Source organism: Eptesicus fuscus, chromosome 16 (genome assembly GCF_027574615.1).
Source record: "Eptesicus fuscus isolate TK198812 chromosome 16, DD_ASM_mEF_20220401, whole genome shotgun sequence".
In the NCBI taxonomy this organism is placed as follows: Eukaryota; Metazoa; Chordata; class Mammalia; order Chiroptera; family Vespertilionidae; genus Eptesicus; species Eptesicus fuscus.
The window spans coordinates 24446232-24468318 of NC_072488.1; the positions used below are offsets into that span (position 1 = coordinate 24446232).

The 22087-nt window shown below is 46.6% G+C and overlaps 1 protein-coding gene across 2 annotated transcripts in view; it reads left to right on the top strand.

The window, feature by feature from the left end:
* The first annotated feature begins 453 nt into the window (after positions 1-453).
* The window catches only part of LOC103305423 (protein kinase C epsilon type), a 159309-nt gene continuing 137675 nt past the window's right edge, over positions 454-22087 (top strand). Inside the window, exons 1-8 of one of the 2 annotated variants that reach the window (XM_054727959.1) lie at positions 520-534; positions 1261-1295; positions 2546-2631; positions 3853-3982; positions 14052-14194; positions 15104-15163; positions 16585-16681; positions 19623-19819. In XM_054727959.1, the coding sequence (XP_054583934.1) occupies positions 3880-3982; positions 14052-14194; positions 15104-15163; positions 16585-16681; positions 19623-19819 (600 nt within the window). In that variant the 5' untranslated portion in view covers positions 520-534; positions 1261-1295; positions 2546-2631; positions 3853-3879. Of the gene's footprint in view, positions 535-1260; positions 1296-2545; positions 2632-3852; positions 3983-14051; positions 14195-15103; positions 15164-16584; positions 16682-19622; positions 19820-22087 lie in introns of both variants that reach the window. The other variant, XM_054727958.1, reaches the window with a different exon arrangement.

Below are 22087 nucleotides of genomic sequence, written 5' to 3' on the forward strand. Positions count from 1 at the left end.
TCAGGCACTGGAAATATTTAATTAAATCTTCCCGGTGTCCTCTGAGCTACGTATTGTGAACCCCATTCCACTAACAACAGTATTGGGGCTCCGAAATTAAAGCAAGACTAGCCTGCACTCCTCCAGCTGGGAAGTGTCAGAGGCCGGATCCCACCCCTGGTGAGCACAACTGAAAGCTCATGCTTTTCCTGAAGCCCCACCGGCCTTTCTGGCAACCTCTCGGAGCGCTTTGAAGCTGACTGGAGCTTGCCAGCGCACTTGGATCCCGTGGGGAAGAGTGAATGAGGCCAAATTGCAGCATGAACCCAGCCGGGAAACATTTGAATTGCCCTCCGGAGGACAGGGTGTCCAGGAGTGGCTCGTCTCCTCCTCGTGGTGTTCCAGAACCTGTCCCTGAGGTTGGCATGGAGATCTGAGGTGACACAGTTCCGAGCAGACTCAACCCAGCGGAGGCAGAAATAGCGCCCCACTCCCACCCACAGACGGCCTCCTTCCCAGGGCTGCCTCGGCCCTCTGAGCTCCGTTTTCTGTATTGTGTGTATGAATTGCATGTTTGGAGGGAGGGAGGCTCCGAAAGCTGAGATTGGAGGTCTCCTCTGAGCCCATGGCCAACACACTGAGCTCCAGGTTTCCTGAGGTGTAGCCCGAATGCCTTCTGGCTCCTCCCACCAGGCCAGGAGTTCCAGGGAGCTCCCTGACCAGTGGGTGTGGGTGCCCTGAGGTCAGGGCTCGGGCCAAGTTGATTGGCTTGTGTCCATGCTGACCCTAAACTGGCCCCAGGAGAGACTCTTCTGGCCATGAAAGGAACTTCTAATGTTGGCCTTCACCCAAAGGGTACACTGAGCTCCCAGTCCTGGCCACACACTAACCTGTAATCGCTGCCGGCTTCTGGAACGCCAGGGAAGTGCCTCCAGGATTGCCCACAAGGAAGGGGTCGTGCGACTCATCGAGGCCCGCAGAGAGCACCGGAGTCTTGTGGCTTCCCGAGCACTGCTGGTCCCACTGGGACGGCTGTTTGTGTAGGAAACCAAGCCCGTTCACTGACCAAACCTTGCACCCCTCGCAAGCACTGAGGCTGCCCTCTGTGGCCTGTGAGGGAGTCGTTTTAGGGCAGCCTGGCGAGTGGGAGGGAAATTGCACTGCTAGGTACACCAAGCGTGCATGGTGCTTTGTGGGTGGTGACCAGCAGGCGGTGGCTTGGTGTGGTTTTTGACCTACTGAAGGGTGACGTTACTTACAGGATTGTATTCTTCTTTTCAGGGGTGTCATAGGAAAGCAGGGATACCAATGTCAAGGTAAGAGGTGCTGTGTGAACTAAATCCCTGGGGGCCCACGGGGCCCATCCCGATCACTAATGCCGCTAATGCTCATGGGAGGTGTGTGCTGGGTTTGATGGCATTGAGAAGCTCTCCACAGTTTCCATTCCTGCTGCCTCTGGGAGAAGCAGGACCCAGTTTTCTTTGTCGCTTCCTGGCCATGACTCCTCCATGCACATGTGGGAGTAGATGTATCTCCGGGGGGCCCAGGGGTCTAGCCGGTCTGCAAGTAGCATTCCCATCTTTCCTAGGGAGACACGTGCGTCAGTTAGAGGCCCCTCGAAGGTCCCTCTGGGCACCACACCAGGTTCTCTGTATCCCATCGGCTCCCTTACTCTCTCACCCCCTGGGGACGCTCCCTCCCCTGCCTGTTTTATGGGTCTTGCCGATTCTCTTTTTTGCCTCTACTCTGGAATAGTTAGCTCTTATACATTAAAGCACACTCAAAGTTATTGAAGCTTCTGTTTGCAGTTAATTGACTACAAATGCAAGGTTAAGTGGTCCAGAATTGAAGGGTGGGCACGTGATGTGGTCATGTGGAGGGTTCTCTGTGGTTTAGTCTGGGAGGCCATTCCATTTCCCCACCACGCCACTGGTTGGCTTGGGTCTCACGCCTGGGGACTTGGGTAGGTCCTTTTGGGCATTGCTGTGTGTGCAAACAGTTACTGGCCTCCTCAGCCCCTCACTGCCCACACTGCCCCGTGACACTGAAGACAGAGCTACAGACCACTTCTTGTGGAGGTAGTCAGTTGAACGGAAATGTTTATGCTTGGCATGTAAGGTCACAACCAGATCAAAAGCTTAAGGACTTCTGTACCATAAAACACGCATTCTCCCGCTGCGCTCCTCCTGACACACCAGCCAGGCCTGACGCAATCCTGAGATGAGCAAGACGCTGTCCTGTCTCTGATAGACGTACTGCGTGGAAGGGAAATGGTTCCCTGGCCTGGGCACATAGAAGCAAGAAACTTGACGGGTCCTCCTGGAACTGGAGAAAACTGCTGATGCCCTTTGTATATAAATGGTCCATTCTTCTCCAGAGCATGTAGGAAACTGGGATGGCTGGGATGGCGGAGGGCTTTGAAACCATTGCGTAAAGGGCTTTGGTGACCCCGTGACAAAAGGGGCATGGCTCCCCTCGTCCCTTCGCCAAAGCCTGATTGAATCGTGGGGTGGAACCTTCCTTCCCCCACTTGTCGCTCAGCCTCCCCATGTCTTGCTGTTTGCAGTGTGCACTTGCGTGGTCCACAAGCGATGCCATGAGCTCATCATCACGAAGTGTGCTGGATTAAAGAAACAGGAAACTCCCGACGAGGTAAATATTTGCAGCATTGAAGTCCCGGGCTTTCTTCACTGCCATCCCTGCCCTCTACTGCCTCCTCCTCGGTCCCCAAGTAAAACCTTATCTCTCAGAGATCCCATTGCTTTCTTCCTTGTGTTGATCAAAAATGAAGGGAGTTGTCCACAGCCTTCCGGCATGAGGCACAATCTACAGAATGAGCGTGGCTCCGAGTCGGATTTACGTCTGTGGAGACTGTGCCAAGAGCTGTGTGATCCCGGAGCTCAAGCCCCCGAGGAAAACACGCATTCTTTTATGCCATTATCTCATGGGAACAGTGAAGCGGCTAACTGACGTGCCAGTGGCCCCGCACGCTCATAAACAGCGAGGGCGAGTCAACATAGGAGCAGGAGCTTATCTTTATGAGGTGATGGGGGAATGGAGTGGAATGAGCAAACCCCAGAAACACGTAGGAGGCGGAAATAACCTCAGTAACAACAATAGCCGACATTCATTGGGAACTTACCATGCCCTGATGTAAGCACTTTATCATATATCATTTAGTCCCATAACAACCTTAATGGGATGGATGTTGTTATCATCTTCATTTACAACAAAGAGAACAGAAGCAAAGAGGTCAAGTTAACTTGCCCCAGGTCACACAGCTAGTATGTGAAGGAGCCACGTTCAGACCCAGGAGTCTGCTCCAGAGCCTGAGCCCTTGACCACTGCACTATGTTGTCTCTTCATCTTACAAACGAGTGTCCGATGGACTATTAGGGAAGTTGCTGATGGTCAAGAAGCAAGAAAATTCAATAGCAAAGCTAGGTTTCTCCTAACTGACCGTTTGGGAGAAGACTGTGAATGTCAGCATAGGGGTTATCTATATTCACAGTAGTTGATTTCAAGGCCATGTTTTAATTCTCTGTGAAATACATACTGCATAACCATAGGCCATTAGAATTGGGGGTCAGAGACACTTATAATCAGATGGATTTATGATCTGGTTTCCAAAAGGAGTGACTCTCGGAGTCCAACAGAGCGGTAGCAAACAGGTTGAAGGCATCAGGAGCAAAGGCCCTGGGGCAGGAGGGAGGCTTTCTTCACCTCCTTTCTCAGGGCAGTTTTCAGAGCCAAGCTAGGGCCTGCCACCTGCAATGACCATGCCTTCTGGAAAGTTCTGTAGAAGGTCCAGTGATTAGCACTCCAGGCTGCACAAGAGCTTGGCCGTGACCCTGTGTTTTGCCGTCCCTGCAGGTGGGCTCCCAGCGGTTCAGCGTCAACATGCCCCACAAGTTCAGTATCCACAACTACAAGGTCCCCACCTTCTGCGACCACTGCGGGTCCCTGCTCTGGGGCCTCTTGCGGCAGGGGCTCCAGTGTAAAGGTAAGGCGCTCCGTGTCTGCCCTCGACCCCCTGCCCTCGCAGACCCCTGTGGTCTCCTCTTTTTAAAAATCTTTGTTTGTTCTCATAGCCTCAAAAGCAAGTTCCAGGTTTGGTGGGAGGACTGAGCACAAGCTCTTGTCAAGCCCCGTTAATTACTCTGCGATTTTGTTAAGCGGTCGCCGTGCCGACACCACACTGGCCAAGGGAACTCCACCTCCACCCGGGACCACGGGGAGGAAGGCGTGCCCTCACCTGTTAGGATAGTTAACAAGCTGGGGAGACAAGATGAGCCTGTAAAAGCATAGAAATAATTTAAGGAAAAGATACACTGGAGCGGAAGGAGACAACTATTTTTGGAGTTGGGCACTGAAATGAGTAGTAGATATTTTTCTGTCACAATCCGTGGTTCAGAGCCTGCTCTTGGAAGGAGCCGTGCTAGAACGCTGTCACATAAGACGTTGTATTCATCCTTCATAGGCTCATGATGTGGGCGCTATTATCCCATGTCCCCGGTGAGGGAACTGAGGCTCCGAGACTAAGTAACCTATTGTTGTTACACAGCTTGTCAGCTCAAGTAGGGTTTGAACTTCGACTCTTGAACTTTCCTCTATTTCCTGCTGACCTGCCCGTGAGTTGCCGTCTGCACAGATGGGCATGCTAAGTGACACGGATAATGGTACATAATATGGGACCGTGAGAACTATCTGGGGGATCCAAATAGAGTGTCCAGTTCCATAAGCTAGTCCAGTCCACTCACAGAGTTGGACAGCCACGAACTATTAGGCAGGAATATTGCATGGCTATTATTTAAAAACAATATTGTACTGAGTACATTATTAATAAATCCCCAATGTGGAAAAATTAGAAAAAGGGTAAAGTATAAGAAGGAAAACTGAGGCCATGACCAAATTGGTCATTAAAGGGATCTCAATGGGAAATTGTCAGGATTGGAAATGAGGCAATGTCTTCAGTGAGAACAGAGAGGAGGCGAATAACTTAAGTGACACCGAGGAGTAACTTATTGGATGTGGTGACCAGGCCCAGCTGGGAGGACAGCGACACCATTTGCTGAGAGAGGGAGTACAGGAGAGGCTACAGTGCTGGAGGCAAGTATGTGGAGTTGAGCTGGGGACATGCTTCCTCGATGTGCCTGTGGGAAATTTACATGGAGCTGTCCAACTTCTGGGCATTCTCATTTAAATCCGGGAGAAATTTAGACCAAGCATTTCAATATCTAAGTGGTAGTTAAAGCGCTAGAGTAGATGTCATCCCCAGGAGAAGTGCCTTGAGTGTGAAGAGAGAGGCTAGCACCTTGGGGTTCGGGGGAAGAAGGATGAGCCAGCAAAAGCAACAGCGGGAAGGACCTCAGAGGAAGGAGGAAAGGTATGGAGAAATGGCATTGTGGAAGCCAGAAAGGAGAGAGTATTAAACAATTAACAAGGAAGCAATGGGTGGTGCCAAGAGGTTATTTAAGGTAGGAAGTGCAACGTGGGGTTGGATTTAACAACGAAGAGGTCATAGTGACTTCAGCAGGAGCTGTCTCGGTGGGATGGTGGAGATGGAGCCCAAATGCAGAGGCTGAGAAGAGGATGGAGGGTGTAGCATTTTCAGAACGTCTTGTATAATTAGGGAAAAGACGGTGGGACAGGAGAGGTTAATGAGCCAGGAGGGAGAGGGGACCATTGCTACAGCAGGGGCAGAGGAGGGGTGGGCCTTGGGGGGAAGATGGAGGCCCCTCCTCCCAGATGGAGGGAATGCCTCAGGGGGCGGCCTGGGTACAGATAGGTTTGCTGTGTCCTGGATAGGAGTCCAGGAGGAGTGAGGGGGCAAAGTGCTCATCGACATCCTGAATCTGTTGAGGGCATTGCAATGGAAGTAGATCCTTTTTGAAGTCAAGGTGAGAAGTAGGGGTGTGGAAGGCAGGAGGAGGGTGGCAAAGGCTGGAGATGGCTGTGGTGGGAACTGAGGAGAACTGGACCCAGGACAGGAGGAAGAGCCAACTGTTGCCACAACTGTTGATTTGTGTGAGGTTCCCAGACATTCCTGGCTCCCTTTCTAGGATTCTAGCACCCAGCCCTGAGAGAAACAGAGCCTGCTGGCATCCTTTCTAACGTTCAATGGCATTATGACAAAGGAAGAGTAAGAAGATAATGGACAGTAATCTTGAATATTTTTAGCAGAGGAGTGCTGAATTTTTGGAGAGTTGAATAGAGTTGCTGGGAAGCACAGAGCCTGCTTTGAATGGGACTCTGATGAGGCCATGTCTGGGTTTTAGTAAATATATTAATTATTGATCTATCTAAAGAATTCATCTCATAAATACTGATATTTTAAGAAAGCAACCCAGACACATGGACGTCGTTGCTAAGCTGTGGGTCCCTGGATGACCCTAGAAGACAGGGCCCAGAGACGGTGTATTCAGCTCTGTTGGCAGGAAATACTCGCAAGCAAAGAATGGGAGAATGAAGCTGGCTAAAGCAAGGGTACCTGTTTCCTGGAGCCCAGGGGACTGTGAGGGAGTCACACCACAGGGAGACTAGAAGGCAAAGGCTGTTCAGAATGTAGGGCCTCCAGCAAAAGTTCACAGATCTTCCCTCTCCTGTTCTTCTGTTATCCTCACTTGGCCGTTTCCCCTTGCTCCTTTCCTACTCCTGTGACCCTCCCCTTCCCCCTCCCTTCCCCTCCTCTCCTCTCCCCTCTCAGTAGACTTTATTTTTAGACCATTTTTAGCTTCGCAGCAGAAGGTTCAGAGATTTTGCCATATGCCCTCTGCCTCCACATACACTGGTCTCCCCACCATCAACATCCCCCACCAGAGTGGTACATTTATGACAATTGCTGAACCTACATTGATACATCGTGATCATCCATGTCCACAGTTTGCATTGGGGATCAATGGGTGGGCATTCAGTGTGCTTTGGCAAATGTATAATGATGTGTATCCACCCTTTTAGTAGCTCACACAGAGGAGTTTCACTGTCCCCACGTCCCGTGTGTTTATTTCTCTCTTTTGATCCTTTTTCAACCTCAAGTCTTTTTGCCCCTGCAGACGCCTTACCTATGGAGAGGCTTATGACCAGAAGAGGCCAGCATGGGCCAGAGCAGGGGCCCCTCTTGCCTGGGTCTAAGAAAAATAAATAAAGACTTGGTGACCGCCATCATGCATGGCAGGTCGCCAGAGATTCAGCCAGCGTTTTCATCTGAGCAATGCTGGGTAGCAGGCAGCTGGCCAGTCATAGTCTCTGGAAAGGTTTGAATGGCATTTCCAGTGTTATCAGGACTCCCTAGTCCCTATCTGGTGACAACTGGTGCCCATGTGACCCTGTGGAGCTATCCCTCTACCCTCCCTTTCTTGTCTTCTGCTCAGGACTCTGCAGTCAGTCACTGCCAACTTCCCTTGCATAATTACACAATTTCCTGGTCATGATTGTTTACTCTCTATCTCCAAGAATGGCATGGCTGACTATAACCTGTTGTGAAATCAAACCATTGCCCTGGCTCACCCCGAAGGGCCAAATCACCCCAAACACAAAGATACTTCTGAGGGCACACATAGGTCTGCCCGTCTCCTCAGGCGTGGCTCTGTCATCGTTCTCAGAACCTTGTCTGCTTGCTTTGGAAGAATTCCCAGCAGGCTGACCCCCCTCATTGCAATCCTAGCTTTGATCTCAGCTATGAAAAGGGTGGAAACATGGGAACCAAAATGAATGAAGGCCAGGATGACCCTGTTCCTGCTGCTGCTGCTGAAACACCACCCAGCGCATAGTAGGAGCTCAATGAATATGTGTTGAAAAATTGGGTCGTGCTAGAATAATGATTTCCCTTTCGAAAGAGTCCCAGCAGGGCTGCGATGTTTCTTCCCAGGACAGTCATCCTGCAAAACCAGCTGAAAACGAACACCAAGAGGCAGCCTGGAAAGAGAAGCCTTAGGGACAGCCTAGGCCTGTGAGTGGCAGCCCAGCAATAGTGATGGGGTGAGGGGCGGTGGGCATTGGGGTGGTTTGTTCAGCCCAATTACAGGTTTCTTTTGGTTCCAAGTGGCACATCCACTTTCGTCTACTGGTCTGCAGCCTCCGGCATCAGCCTCCTGCCTCCAGGAGCCCCATGTGGCTGCCTGAATCATCTCAAGTTCCGCAGCCTCAGCCAGCTTTGCCCTCTTGTTTCCAGACTTTTTAAACGCACTTTCCAAGTCGGTCTCACGTCATTCATTTAAACTGACATGTCATTGGGATTTTTTTTTAACCTATTATGACAACTACACAGCTTGCCCGGAAAATAACAGGTTTTTTTTAAAATAAAAAAGAAGTCTTCAAAGACCATGTCTATTTTGCTGACCTGCCAACCCAGGCTAATGGTTTTGTTAGGACAGACAAGTCTAGATTTTCAACACCAGAGGGTGCCAGTGGTTAAATTATGCACACAAGCTGCCCTTAGCAATGATCTCAATGCCCGTCCTTTCTGTTGCCTAATAAAAAGAAAGAACGGGACGTTGGTGGGTTGGTGGGCAGGTGCAGGTAAAGTGGACTGAGTGTCAAGTGTAGCTGCTGCTAAGGGGAGCAGGACAGAGAAATTAGAACAGGGTCCTGTTTGTTGCCTGGGGTACATGCTGGGTCTGGATTTTCAGACATCAGTTAATGGAGTCAGCACCACGGCCAGGCTGTGTGGAGCTTTCTCGTTTGCTTGTATTTTCTGAGAAAGCCTCCTCCCACCATCCCCCTCATCCCCACTCCTCTGCCTGTGGTCTGTGGGCATCTTCAGCTCCACAGCTCCATGGGACTCTTGATGCCTGGGTTGGGGGCTGGGAGGCCGTATCTGAGCAGTCCCTCCCTCCAAGCCAGGGACCAAGCTATGCAAGGCCAGCAGGAGGTCTGGCCATCCTGCCTGGTTTCATTCCAGAAAGAGGTGTGTGTGTGTGTGTGTGTGGGTGTGTGTGTGTGTGTGAGTGTGAGAGAGAGAGAGAGAGAGAGAGAGAGAGAGAGAGAGAGAGAGAGAGAGAGAGACTAAGTTTTAGAGCAGTTTTAGGTTCACAGCAAAATTAAATGGAAGGCATAGAAACTTCCTCTTAATACTCCCAGCCCCACACACATACAACCGCCCCCACCATCAACATCCCCCACCAGAGTGGTACATTTGTTACAGTCGATAAGCCAGCATGTCATTATCACTCCATTTACATTAGGGTTCACTCTTGGTGCTGTACATTGCATGAGTTTGGAGAAATGTATAATGACGTGAATCCACCATTATACAGAGTAGTTGCACTGCCCTAAAATCCTCTGTGCTGCACCTGTTCATCCCTGCCTCCGCCTAACCCTTGGCAGCCACTGATCTTCTTACTGTCTCTATAGTTTTACTGTTCCAGAATGTCACATAACTGGAATAATAGAATGTATAAAATTATGTTGGTTTCTTTCACTTAGAAATATGCATTTAAGCTTCCCTCATCTTTTTCATGGTTTAATAGCTGATTTATTTTTAGTGCTGAATAGTATTCCTTGTACGAATTTACCACAGTTTATTTATTCATTGACCTACTGAAGGACATTTAGGTTGCTTACAAGCTTTGGCAATTATAAATAAAACTGCTGTAAACATTCCAATGTGTGCAGGTTTTTGTGTGAAAATAAGTTTTCAACTCACTTGGGTAAATACCAGGAGTGTGATGCTGGATGGTATACTAAGAGTATGTTTGGTTTTATTTTTTAATTTTTTAAAAAACATATTTTTATTGATTTCAGAGAGGAAGGGAGAGGGAGAGATACAAACATCAATGATGAGAGAGAATCATTGATCGGTTGCTTCCTGCACACCCCCTACTGGGGATCAAGCCTGCAACCCAGGCATGTGCCCTGACCAGGAATCGAACCATGGCCTCCTGGTTCATTGGTCGATGCTCAACCACTGAGCCATGCCAGCCAGGCTGAGAGTATGTTTGGTTTTATATGACACTACCAAATTGTCTTCCAAAATGGCTGTACCATTCCATTCCCCTCCAGCACTGAAGTAGAGTTCCTGTTGCTCCACATCCTCACCAGCATTTGGTGTTGTTGATGTTTTGGATTTTGGCCATTCTAATAGTTGTGTAGTGGTATCTCATTTTAATTTGCAATTTCTTAATGACATATGAACATCTCGTGCTTTTATGGCACCTGTATATTTTATTAGGTGAGGTTTCTGCTCAAGTCTTTTGCCCATTTTTTCAATTGGCTTGTTTTTTTTCTAGTTGTTCACTTTTTAAAGTTCTTTGCCTGTTGTGGATAAATAGTTCTTTATGAGCATTAAGCATAATGTTAGTTTTAGTTTTTTGTAGATGTTATTTTTCAAGTTGAGAAAGTTCTCTATTTCTTGGTTGCTGAGAATTCATCATGAGTGGGTGTTTGATTTTATCAAATGCTTTTTTCTGCATCTATTGATAGGATTATGTGATTTTTCATCTTTGGCTTGTTAATGTGATGGGTAACGTTAATTGATTTTCAAATTTTGAACTAGCCTTGCGTACCTGGGACAAATCCCATCGGATCATAATACATTGTTGGATTCAATCTGCTAAGACTTTGTTGAGTGTTTTTACCATTATGTAGAGGAAAGAATCTCGGAATTTAAAGATATGTCAATAGAAACTTCCAAACAGAAAAAAGACAAAAGGCTGAAAAAAAGGTCCTTTATCATTATGTAATGCCCTTTATAATCCCTAATAACTTTCCTTGTTCAGAAGCCGTCTTTGTGTGAAATTACTATAGCTGCTCATTTTTTTTAAATTAGCGTTAGCATGGTATGTCTTTATTTATATCTTTAGTTTTAATCTGTATGTGTATTATAATTCAAGTGCATTTCTTGTAGACAACATATAGTTGGGTCTTACTATTTGATCCATTCTGACAAGTTCTTTTAATTGGTGTATTTGGACCAGTGAGATTTAAAGTGATTATTTATATAGTTGAATTAAGAACCATGGTTTTGTTATTGTTTTTTTATTTAATGCCCCTTTTCTTTGTCCCTATTTTTGTCTTTCATTCTTTCTGTCTTTTGTGGTTTTAATTGAACATGTTATAAGATTCCATTTTCTCTTAGCATATTAGTTTTTCTTTTTTACTTATTTTAGTGGCTTCCCTAGAGTTTGCAATATGCATTTACAATCCATTCCACTTTCAAATAACACTTTATTGCTTCATGAGTAGTGAAAATAGCTTATAATAACAAAATAATCCTAATTCTTTCCTCCCACTCCATGAATCATTGCTGTCATTCACTTCACTTATACATAAGCATATATATTTATGTACATGATATGTATAAGCACCATAATCAAATACATTGTTGCTATTATTTTTAAAACTGTTATCTATTAGATCAATTAAGAATAAGAAAAAAGTTTTTATTTTATTGTCACTTATTCCTTGATGCTCTCCCTTTCTTTATGTAGATCTGAGGGTCTGGCCTAGATCATTTTCCTTCTCTCTGATGAACTTCTTTTTAACATTTGCTGCAAGGCAGGTCTACTGGCAACAACTTCCCCATAATTTTGTCCGAGAAAGTCTTTATTTCTCCTTCACTTGTGAAAAATAATTTCATAGGGCACAAAAGTCTAGGTTGGTGTTTTCTCTCAATACTTTAAGTATTTCTCTTCACTCTCTTCTTGCTTGCATGGCTTCTGAGAAGCGGGTGTAATTTTTATCTTCACTCCTCTATAGGTAAGGTGTTATTTCCTTCTGTCTTCTTTCACAATTATTTTTCTTCATCTTTGATTTTCTGCAGTTCATATATGATATGCCTAGGTGTAGTTTGTTGTTGGTCTTTTATTTTTGTTTTGGTAATTTATCCTGCCTGGTGTTCTCTGAGATTCCTGGATCTGTGGTTTGGTGTCTGACATTAATTCAAGGACATTTTCAGTCATTTTTGCTTCAGATATTTCTTCTGTTCCTTTTTCTCTTTTTGTTCTACTTTTCCCATAACATATACATTTTGTAGTTGTCCCACAGTTCCTAGGTATTCTGTTCCTTTTTTTTTTTTTAAGTCTTTTTTTCTGTTTGGAAGTTTCTATTGACATTTCCTTAAGTTCAGAGATTCTTTCCTCTATTAATGGCCTTCTTGTTATCTGCTAGTGTTTTGGTCTCAAGCATTTCCTTTTGATTCTTTCTTAGAATTTCAATCTCTCTGCTTAACATTGCCCATCTGTTTTTACATGCTGTCTACTTTATTGATCAGAGCCCTTAGCATATTAATTGTAGTTGTTTTAAATGTCTAGTCTGATAATCCCAGCATCCCTGGTTCTGGTTTTGATGCTTGATCTGTCTCTTCAAACTGTGATTTCGCCTTTTAGTATGCCTTTTGATTTTTTTCTTGATACCGGACTTGATGTGCTGGTTCATAGGAGCTGTAGTGATGGTGAGGTGTTGGGAAGGGAAGGCTCCGTGGTCCTGTGAGTAGATCTGTCTTTCAGTGAGCCTGTGCCTCTGGACGGTGAACTTCATAAGTTCAGATTTTTCTCCCCTCGTAGGTGGGACAGGAAGGATGGCTAGAGCAGGCTGGAGTTGGGTATTTTTCCTCCCTTGGGTCAGTTAGGATCTGATAAAACTATAATAGTTTAGGCTCTGGAGTATTTCCAATGGTTTCCTTTTCTCTCCTTCTGCTAGAAGCATAAGGAAATCTCCCCCCCCCCACCCCCCACCCCAATATTCACTATGGGAACCTGGTAAAACTCACAAAAGACCAGGTCTGCCTAGAGTTTTTGACCCTCAGACTTGTCCTCTCTGAGACTCCAGCAATTTGCCAATTTCAGTTCAGATTTTCCTACCCTGGCACTGGTTCCCACAGAGGTTGCCGCTGGGAGTTTCTGTTCTGATTCACCTCAGTTGCCTGTCGCTCCCATTTTGGGGGCAGCGCTTTGCCCTGTGACCTTACTTATCTGATAAATTCAAGAAGAGTTGTAGATTTTTCAGTTTGTTCAGCTTTTTACTTGTTAGGACAGAGTGACTACTTCCAAATGCCCTCCATGCTGGACTGGAAACCAGAATAGTTTGTTTTCTCCTTTGATGTCCTATACCAAGAACTAAGTGATGTAGGTCAAAAGACATTCCAGCATGGCCTTTGTTCTGTTGAAATTGGATTTTAGGTTTGAAAGATGCCTTGGAGGTCAATGTCCTCTTTTTCTTTCTTTCTTTCTTTTTATTTTTTTTTTAATATGTATGGGGTTTTTTGTTTGTTTTTAGATAGAGGAAGGGAGAGGGAGAGAGAGAGAAACATCAATGAGAGAGAAATAACAACATCCATTGGCTGCCTCCTGCAGACCCCCTGCTGGGAATTGAGCTGGAAACCCTGGCATGTACTCTGACCCAGAATCAAACTAGTGACCTCATAGTGCATGGGTCCATGCTCAACTACTGAGCCACACTGGCCAGGCCAATATCCTCATTTCCAGATGACATCTTTTTTAAAAATATATTTTTATTGATTTCTGAGAGGAATAGGGGAGAGAGAGAGAGACATTAATAATGAGAGAGAATCATTGACCAGCCTCCTTCTGCACACCCCACACTGGGGCTCAAGCCCGCAACCCGGGCATGTGCCGACCTGGAATTGAACTGTGACCTCCTGTTTCATAGGTCGATGCTCAACCACTAAGCCACGCTGGCTGGGCTCAGATGACATTTTAATAGGCTCTATTCGGGGCATTCCTCTTTGGGTAACATTCCCACCTTTCAACAGGGTAATAGAACGGACTGGTACATGTGACCCCTTTGGGTTCACAATCCAAGTGAACGTTGCTTCAGATAAACCAATTAAATTCTCCCACAGTCAGTGTTCTGTTCCCTGAAAGGAAGTGCAAATGTGACATTTATTTAATTGACAAACAATGGTTATCTGTGTGTGATGGTTTGATGGTTGATTTTAGTTACATGTGATGGGATGATGGGTGATTTTTATTTTTCTCTTTTTGTCTTTCTGCATTTTCCAAATCCTATCAAATGAGCATGCAGTACTATAACAATCAGAAAAAAACAAAACACCCCACAAAGTACAGTTTTAGGCCATGAACACTGTGAAGTTTCTCTTCCGTGTCTCCTTATAGTCTGCAAGATGAACGTTCACCGACGCTGCGAGACCAACGTGGCTCCCAACTGTGGCGTGGACGCCAGAGGAATCGCCAAAGTCCTGGCAGACCTTGGCGTCACCCCAGACAAAATCACCAACAGTGGCCAGAGGAGGAAAAAGGTAACAGGCCACTCGGTGGTGTTTCTGGAGCTCTTTGTGGGCCCGCATCTCTGCGCTGGCTTCCTGGCGGTGCCTTGGAGTGAGGTTACAGGATTGCTGGGTTTGAGACACTGTGCTCAAAACAGCATGTGCTTGAAAGGGAAAAAAAATAGAGGCCAGGCAGGTAACATTAACGTCTCCTCCAGTTCCAGAAGCGGGGGGAGCCCCAAGTGTTACGTTTCTCCGGGGAACCTGGAGGAGGACTTTAGAATTTCTTCTAGAAAAAGCAGGCCAACTCTAGACAAGGAAATAGATGCATCTGCCTCCAGAACTGGCATGAAAGCAATGTCCGTGTTTAAACTTTGCCCCTGCTATCACTGCGATGAGGATAAAGGGATGAAGAGCTGGAGCCACATTCTTTTCTAGGGAGCAAGCCAAGATCTGATAGCGCCGGCACTCGGCTGCCCGGGGGACATGGTTAATGCCCCATGACATGAAACATCTGGGCTTTTCTTTGCAGACCAAAGCCCTGTCTCTGTCCATGTGACATTCTGAATGTCAGTAGGAAGAGATCTGTTTGCTAAAATGTTGTTTTGGTAAGTCAGGGCCCATGGATGCAAATACAGCTAAAGGGTACCCATAGCATTTGCTTTGAAGGCTCTTTTTATCCTTGGCTGCTAACCTGGAAGATGTAACGATCTTTGAAAAAGTAAGTTATGACAAAATCAAAACCAAGTTAACTGGGCAAGAAATCCCGGCGGCGGTGGGTGGACAGTGGCCCTCATTGCCCAGAGTCAGGCATTCTCAAGGTTTTCCTAGAAAAGCGCGTCTAGCTCTGGGTGCCTCTATCATTCTGACCCCTAAGTGTTTCTTCTAAATTTTGCCGTAAAATACCTTCTGAAGGGCTCTGTGTTTCCCTTCTCATTTTAGAAGCTGCCCATGCCTTTTCCCTGGTGCCTCTCAGAAGAGCCTTCTCCCTTGAATGGGAAGGTGTGGATTGTTTTCATCTTAAGCTGCTGCTTCTCTACCTTCCCAATCAACAAAGCTGTTTCTGCAAGAGTTGCAGAAATGAAGTCTATTTTAATGGTTGACTGTGAGATTCTGGGCTTCTGGTGGCTCTTCTCAGCTCTGTCTACCCCCCTGGTTGAAACAGGACTTAAGTTATTGACCCAAGGCATTGAAATGGCAAGCAGAATGTCCGCACCCAGGAGTGCTAGGTCCCTGCTGAAGAGGCAGGATGTACAAACCCCTTGTGATTACAAGGCTGGACACACACACATTGATGAGCTCTAGGGAGAGACATTTTCAGAAGACAAGGGTTTTTGATTTTCCTTGTTAGAAGTAAATTGAGACAATATTCATTGTCATGAAGCATTTAAAAGAAAACTGTACCTGCCCTCTTCCCCATATTTACATGGGCATTGTCTGTCTATCTTGGATTTGGGGAACCTGGTGGTAAGAAGCCAACATGGAGAAATTCAGAAAGAAGTAGAGTAGAAGACAAAGGGAGTTCAGTCCTGGTATTTTTATTGCTGCGATGCCCTGATGCAAAAGCTAGAAATAAGCTAGGTGAATTAAGTATAAGCTTAAGTTTGTATAAGAGGATGGGAGACAAGTGCCCTTGGTCAGAAACTAAAAGGGCTTCTTTGCAGGAGAGTCGGGCTTGCTGGATTTTTTTGTTCTCTTCATATTGCCCCTTTTAGTCAGTCCATTACCCAGAAAGGACGTATGCACACAGCTGGTAGACCAGGAGGAAAAGGGAACAGAAATGCTTGTGGTCTCTTAGTCCAAACCTCAGACTTTAATGGGAACTTAAAATGGATATGCCAACATTTGTGTAAAAACTAGAGTTCACTGGGAGTGTTCTTTTCAACTTTGCTAACAAATATCAGTGCATCTGAAAGTATTTACTGAGCCCTTAGTATGTGTATCATTTTGTATAAGTCACCAGGACAATACCAATACCATCCTGCAAAAAAACCTATAGTCTACCTGAGCAGAGAGCCCCACATAATATACACATACAGATAGTATTAGCTAGAGCTGAACAAGACAATGAGTAAATGCCAAACTGGTGGTAAGACCGTGTCACATTGCTTTGGATAAGGTAACTTGCATCGCTTGAATAGGCAAGGGAGATTTTATAAAAGGGGGTATGCTTGAATTTTGCTTAAAAAGGTCAGTTGATTTGGGCAGAATAATAATTGAACAAACTGAAGTCTCTTGTTTTCTTCCCTTTAATTGGCAAAGAAAACCTTGAGACTGTGCTTTCAGACTATCAATTCAGAAGTGTCACTGCATCGGGAACCCCTTTGGTGCTGGGTAGGGGATCTTGAAGCTTTTGACCTCAGGGAAACTCGCCACCCTCGCTTCTGATGCCTCTCTTCCCTCTTCCTCTCCCCCTTCTCTAGCTCCTTGCTGGCGCCGAGTCCCCGCAGCCCGCTTCTGGAGGCTCACCCTCTGAGGAAGACCGATCCAAGTCAGCACCCACCTCCCCTTGTGACCAGGGTGAGACCCTCGGATTTGCTTCTTTACCTCTGAGCTTGGTCATCAGAAGTTCAGAGGAGCTGAGGCCTCCCTACCCAAGGATGGCCCTGCATTCCTCAAAACAGCCAGTGGCCCTGTTGACTCATTAGCGGGTCCTTCACTCTACAAGGCTGTCTTGAGGGCAAGGCACTAAATGCCTTTCTACCTTAAATCCCTTCCAGGCCTGAGTAAGAGAGGAGGAGCACGTGATGCTGTGGTTCTTTCTTTTCCCTGGTTCCGAGTGCAGGAGGGCAGGAGAGGGAGGGCGTATAGCCCCTTCTCTTACCTCTGGGCCCCAGTGTCTGCCTCCAGGCCTGTCAGGTCACTCAGTTGAGTTTGACTTAATTCCTCCTGACTCTAACCATCACACCCAAAACCTAAGATCAGGGCAGGAGTCAGGGGATGGGTGGGGAGGACGTCTCCTATCTTGGCCAGGGTGGGTGGGTGGGTGGGGATAGGACGAAGCTGGGGAAGAGACTGCAAGAAGTGGGCAGGAAGCCAGCTCTGGGCCTCACTCCTCTCTGAAGCTCAGCTCAGGCTGTCTCCTTTCTCCCCATAGGGATAAGTGTAAAGTAATCAGAGGTTTCTTGTTTTGTTTTTTAATTTTTAATGTATTTCTATTGATTTCAGAGAGGAAGGGAAAGGGAGAGAGAGATAGAAACATCAATGATGAGAGAGAATCATTGATTGACTGACTCTTGCACGCCCCAACTGGGGATCAAGTTGGCAACCTAGGCATATGCCCTTGACCGGAAATCGAACCGTGATCTCCTGGTTCATAGGTTGATGCTCAACCACTGAGCCACGCTGGCCGGGCAGAGGTTTCTGATTCTGCAGGCAGAATGGCGAGGCTGAGGAGGGACTTAGACACTTCAAAACTTCCCCTCTGGTGACCAGAACCAGACGTCACTGGGGAGGGAAGTACGCATCTGCAGAGCAGGACTAATAGTATTGCGTTAGAGCGCCCGGGTTTCTTGAAGTCCCTTTTGTAGTCATTATCCAGATTCTGTGTTCACCCCAACTCTATGCTGGTGCTCCTTTACTGTCCCCATGTTACAGGGTGGGAAGTGGAAGGTCAGAGACTTGCAAAGATTTGGCCAAAGGTTAGTGGTAAAGGTCAGTGGATCCACACCAGTGGTAAAGGGCGAGACCATGCCCCTCCTGGCTTAGGGACCCCACTCTCCGAGTCTGTGCCATCAAACCCGCCTCCCAGGTCATCTTATCCTGCAGATGTGACCCAGCTCTTCTTACCCAGGAGCAAATAAGACAGCTGCAGGGCAGTGTGGCAGTCCCGAGGCCACAAAATAATTGGTCTGAGTCTCTCTTTGTGCTGCTCTGCTTAACTTGCTGCACATTTAGAGTGTGCATCAGTCCAACAGAGGCTGAACCCATTTGTAAGGCATCTGAGGATGCTCGGTGAGCTCCAGACGAGCAGGTATTATCCTGGACCAGTGTGGGAGTTTTCCCGTTTCCCTTTGAGAACTTCAAGGAGATAGGGTCCTGTGGTAAAGAGACCCTAAGTAAGAGGGTGGTGACCCATTTTCTATGTGGTTCCTACCCAGTGTGCTGCCCAGCCTTGGCAGCGTGCTGTCCAGCCTCTCAGGGGCTCTCTCTGTCCCCAGTTAATGCAGGTACCAGTATTACCCAGCAGGGACATGTACACAGATGAATGTGAAAACCCTCTTAGCAAGACATGGCATTGTTATGAAGAAATAAGACACGGTTTCCCTTTACTCCATTGTAAGAACGTAGACATTTTCTTCAAGCTTCAGTATCCCTAAACACCCAAGTTCTATCTTCCAAAATCCATTCAATAACTTGCCTTGGAAACTGAGACTTTTTGCTCTACGCTGAGACTAAAAGTTATATTTAGTGAAGGGTACGCGATAGGAAACTGCCGATTGGGTGGGGGGATATCGGAAGGCTCAGAAGCTCTCCCCATCCCTCCTCTTCTCAGGGGAGCCAAACACCAGATCTACGAAAGACCCCAGGTTCCTTGAGTGAGCTGCCATGGGCCTCAGTCTTCTGGAAGAAGCTGAAGATCTCTTTAGGTCAAGCTCCTGGCCTCTCGTGCCTGATTCTGATTCCCACGCGTTAGAGTCTGTGTTCCTCTGGTGTAATCCCAGTGTTATTCACGAGTGTCTTAAAATTGGATTATGCTCAAGATGCCCGTATCTACAAGAGGAATGTGTATCTGGGTGAATTAATACCTAACAACAAAGCTTCCTCAAAGAGAAAAGGTTTAAGGCTCACCCAGCGTTATCACCCCCAGGGGGTTTGCATCACAGCCTTGCGTCCCTCCAGCCTCAGCATTGTGAAATTATACTGAGGACCCTGCCCCATCTGAGATACATTTGCAGCACGTCCCTTTGGGGGAGCAGTTCTTTGGTTAATGATAAGCTCCTTGCTTGTTTTGTTAAGTGACCTTGCATGAGATGGGTATTTAGAGTAAACCCAGCAACAAAGCCACGTCAAGTCCTTTAGAAGATGAAATAATTTTATCACCAAGATTACTGTGATGACAGTTCTCAGTGAGTCGTTACTCTATTCTTCAAAGGAAACTCAAAGGTTATCCGTGGCCTTTGGAACTCTGCAAGGTTCCCGCGAAGGCTGGGATTCTTGCACTAACCAAGATCAACTGGACAGGCCGCTGGCCAAAGGGGCTTTCAGAGAGGTGGCCGTGGCCCAGTCTACGCCGAAGGAGTTGGTTGCTGGGCTGTGTCCTCCTCTTTGCATGCCTAGGCCCTGCTGTGTGCTAAGTGCCAATAAAAGTGTGTAAATGAAGGAACATAAAGGAACGCCATACTGGATCTGTTGTTGTGAAAAGCCGAAAAGAGGGTGGGGACTCATGGGGGTGAAATTCGGAGATCGGGGGCCTCGGGAGCTGTGCACTAATGCATTATCTTGTCTCCCTTGGCTCTAGAAATAAAAGAACTTGAAAACAACATCCGGAAGGCCTTGTCATTTGACAACCGAGGGGAGGAGCACAGGGCAGCAGGGTCCGCCGACGGCCAGGCGAGCCCCGGAGAGAACGGCGAAGTCCGGCCAGGCCAGGCCAAGCGCTTGGGCCTGGACGAGTTCAACTTCATCAAAGTGTTGGGCAAAGGCAGCTTTGGCAAGGTTTGTGGCCTGTGTGGGTAGAGCTGCTGATTTTCTCTGCCCCGGGCATTTGCCCCCTCATTTGTTTGATATAAGATGAACCTTTCAGCCTAGTTTTGTTCTATTTTCCTTCCTTATTGAGTGGCAGTGGCCTGAGGCCAAGCCGATAGGAACTGGGGTTCTGCTCTTAACTGTCTGGGGGACGTTAGTGAGGGCCCTTTACTTCTTTGGGATTCCGTGTAGCCCACGTGTCAAATGGGGATGGCAATCAAGTGACCTAATAGGTGAGGAAGCACCTTGAAAAGTTCCAGTTGCTTTACGTGCGCTTGGCATTCCATTATCAATAATGGTAACAATACTATTCTTCCCTCCTTCAGAGAGTCATCTGAAATCCTGGTTTTAATTCATTATATAGACTTTGAAAATGAACTCCAGCATGTGTGCCCTCTGTGAACTTAGGGCTCAGAACAAGTCTTAGCACATGTTACTGTGGAAGTTAACGGTTACGTAACTGGTTTTTCTGGCACTTAACTAAATGCTTTGTTTAACTGCTGTTTGTGCAAGAAAATGGGAATCATCACCTCCTCTCTTGGATCAGGGTCCTCCCTATCCTGCTCCCCACTGCAACGGACACAGTGGTATGAGTGTGCATGCAGAGGGTGCTCAAATACAGCATGCATGGTGATCAGCCACCGTACTGAAGGTGGGGTGCGATGGAAAAATAATTCCTGCTCATTTTAGAAAAAAAGATGGACAGCCTGGCTGGTGTGGCTCAGCGATTGAGCATTGAATGTGAACCAGGAGGTCACCGTTCGATGTTCAGTCAGGGCACATGCCCGGGTTGCGGGCTCAGTCCTCAGTAGGTGGCAGCCGATCAATGATTCTCTCTCATCATTGATGTTTCTATCTCTCCCTCCCTTCCCCTTCCTCTCTGAAATCAATAAAAATATTTTTTTTTAAAGAAAAGAGATGGACAGGCAGAGAGCCTAAGAAGCTGGTTAACATTTCAGCTATGATCTCTGCTATTCGGCTCTTCGGCTGTTCGCAAAGCCATGCCTGGGAGTGGATGAGTGTTGTTTTTTGAGGACCTCCTGGAGTAGAGAGGCCCTGCCCTGGAGCCCAGGCACCTGCCTCTGGGACCTCCTGGGAATCACATGCCCTCACGAGTCAGGCTGTGGGTCAGGAGGATTGCTGGAGGACAGAGCCACTCCACTCCTAGGAGATTGGCTCTGTGCGCCCTCAGGGTACAGAGCCTGGTTCCTGGCCCATCTCACCTGCCCCATCTCAGTCTGAGATCAGTGCTGCAGGAAGTAACTGGATCTACTTAAATGGCAAAGGCTGAAGTAATCACATTCCTTAGAGACTGGCTAAATAAGAAGCAGACCCCAGTCCTCTGGCCAGCATAACTCGAGGATGTGAGTAGCTTTCATTGTGAGCAAGATTCATGGGGAACGAGCAACCTCAAAGGCTACGGGGTTCCATATGGCGTTTGGGCAGGATGGGAATTCTGATGACTCTGAAGCATCTAGATTATTTCTTAGGAAAAATCACAGTCACAGTGAACCAGTTTTAAAGAGTTTGCATTTTATGTGGGCAACTAAAAGTCTTAACATCCCGAATTCCCTCATTAAGCTTCTGAGTTACTGCTCTTCAGTTCCAACATTTACCCTGGAACTGTACTGAGGAGTTAGTTATTGAATGGGAGAAAGGCTTGTCACATTGGTAGGGAAATGAGTGCAAAAATATCAAACGATAAAACAAATTTAAGAACCAGAATTGTTCATTGGTTCTCTGGAGGAGGACTCACAACTCCCAGCTTTAAAGCTACAGAAGAAACCACAAAGGTAAACAAGGGCAGGTTCAACTACAAGAAGATAAATAATCCTGTTTAATAGAAAAAGAACAGAAAATTATAAGACAAATTTAGAAAAACCTTTACAGAAAGTAAAGTGATAGTATGTTTATGGACCAAGTGCATACACATACGTAAGAGGAAACTGACAAATAGTTCACACAAAAGAAATTTACTTAGAGAACAAATATTTAAAAAGTTTATTGCAAGTTAAAACAGCATCGAGGTAACATTTCACACCCATTACATGAACAACATAACTTTTTAAGTGAAGCACCCAATGTTGGCATATCACTGGGAAACTAAAGCACGTCTCCTTTGCTCGTGGCACATTATATTGTATATCCTTTTTGAAAATCACTTAGGAATGTGCGAGTATTTAACCCCATAATCCACTTCTACCACTTTCTATCTTGAGGACATGATCCAAAAGAAAG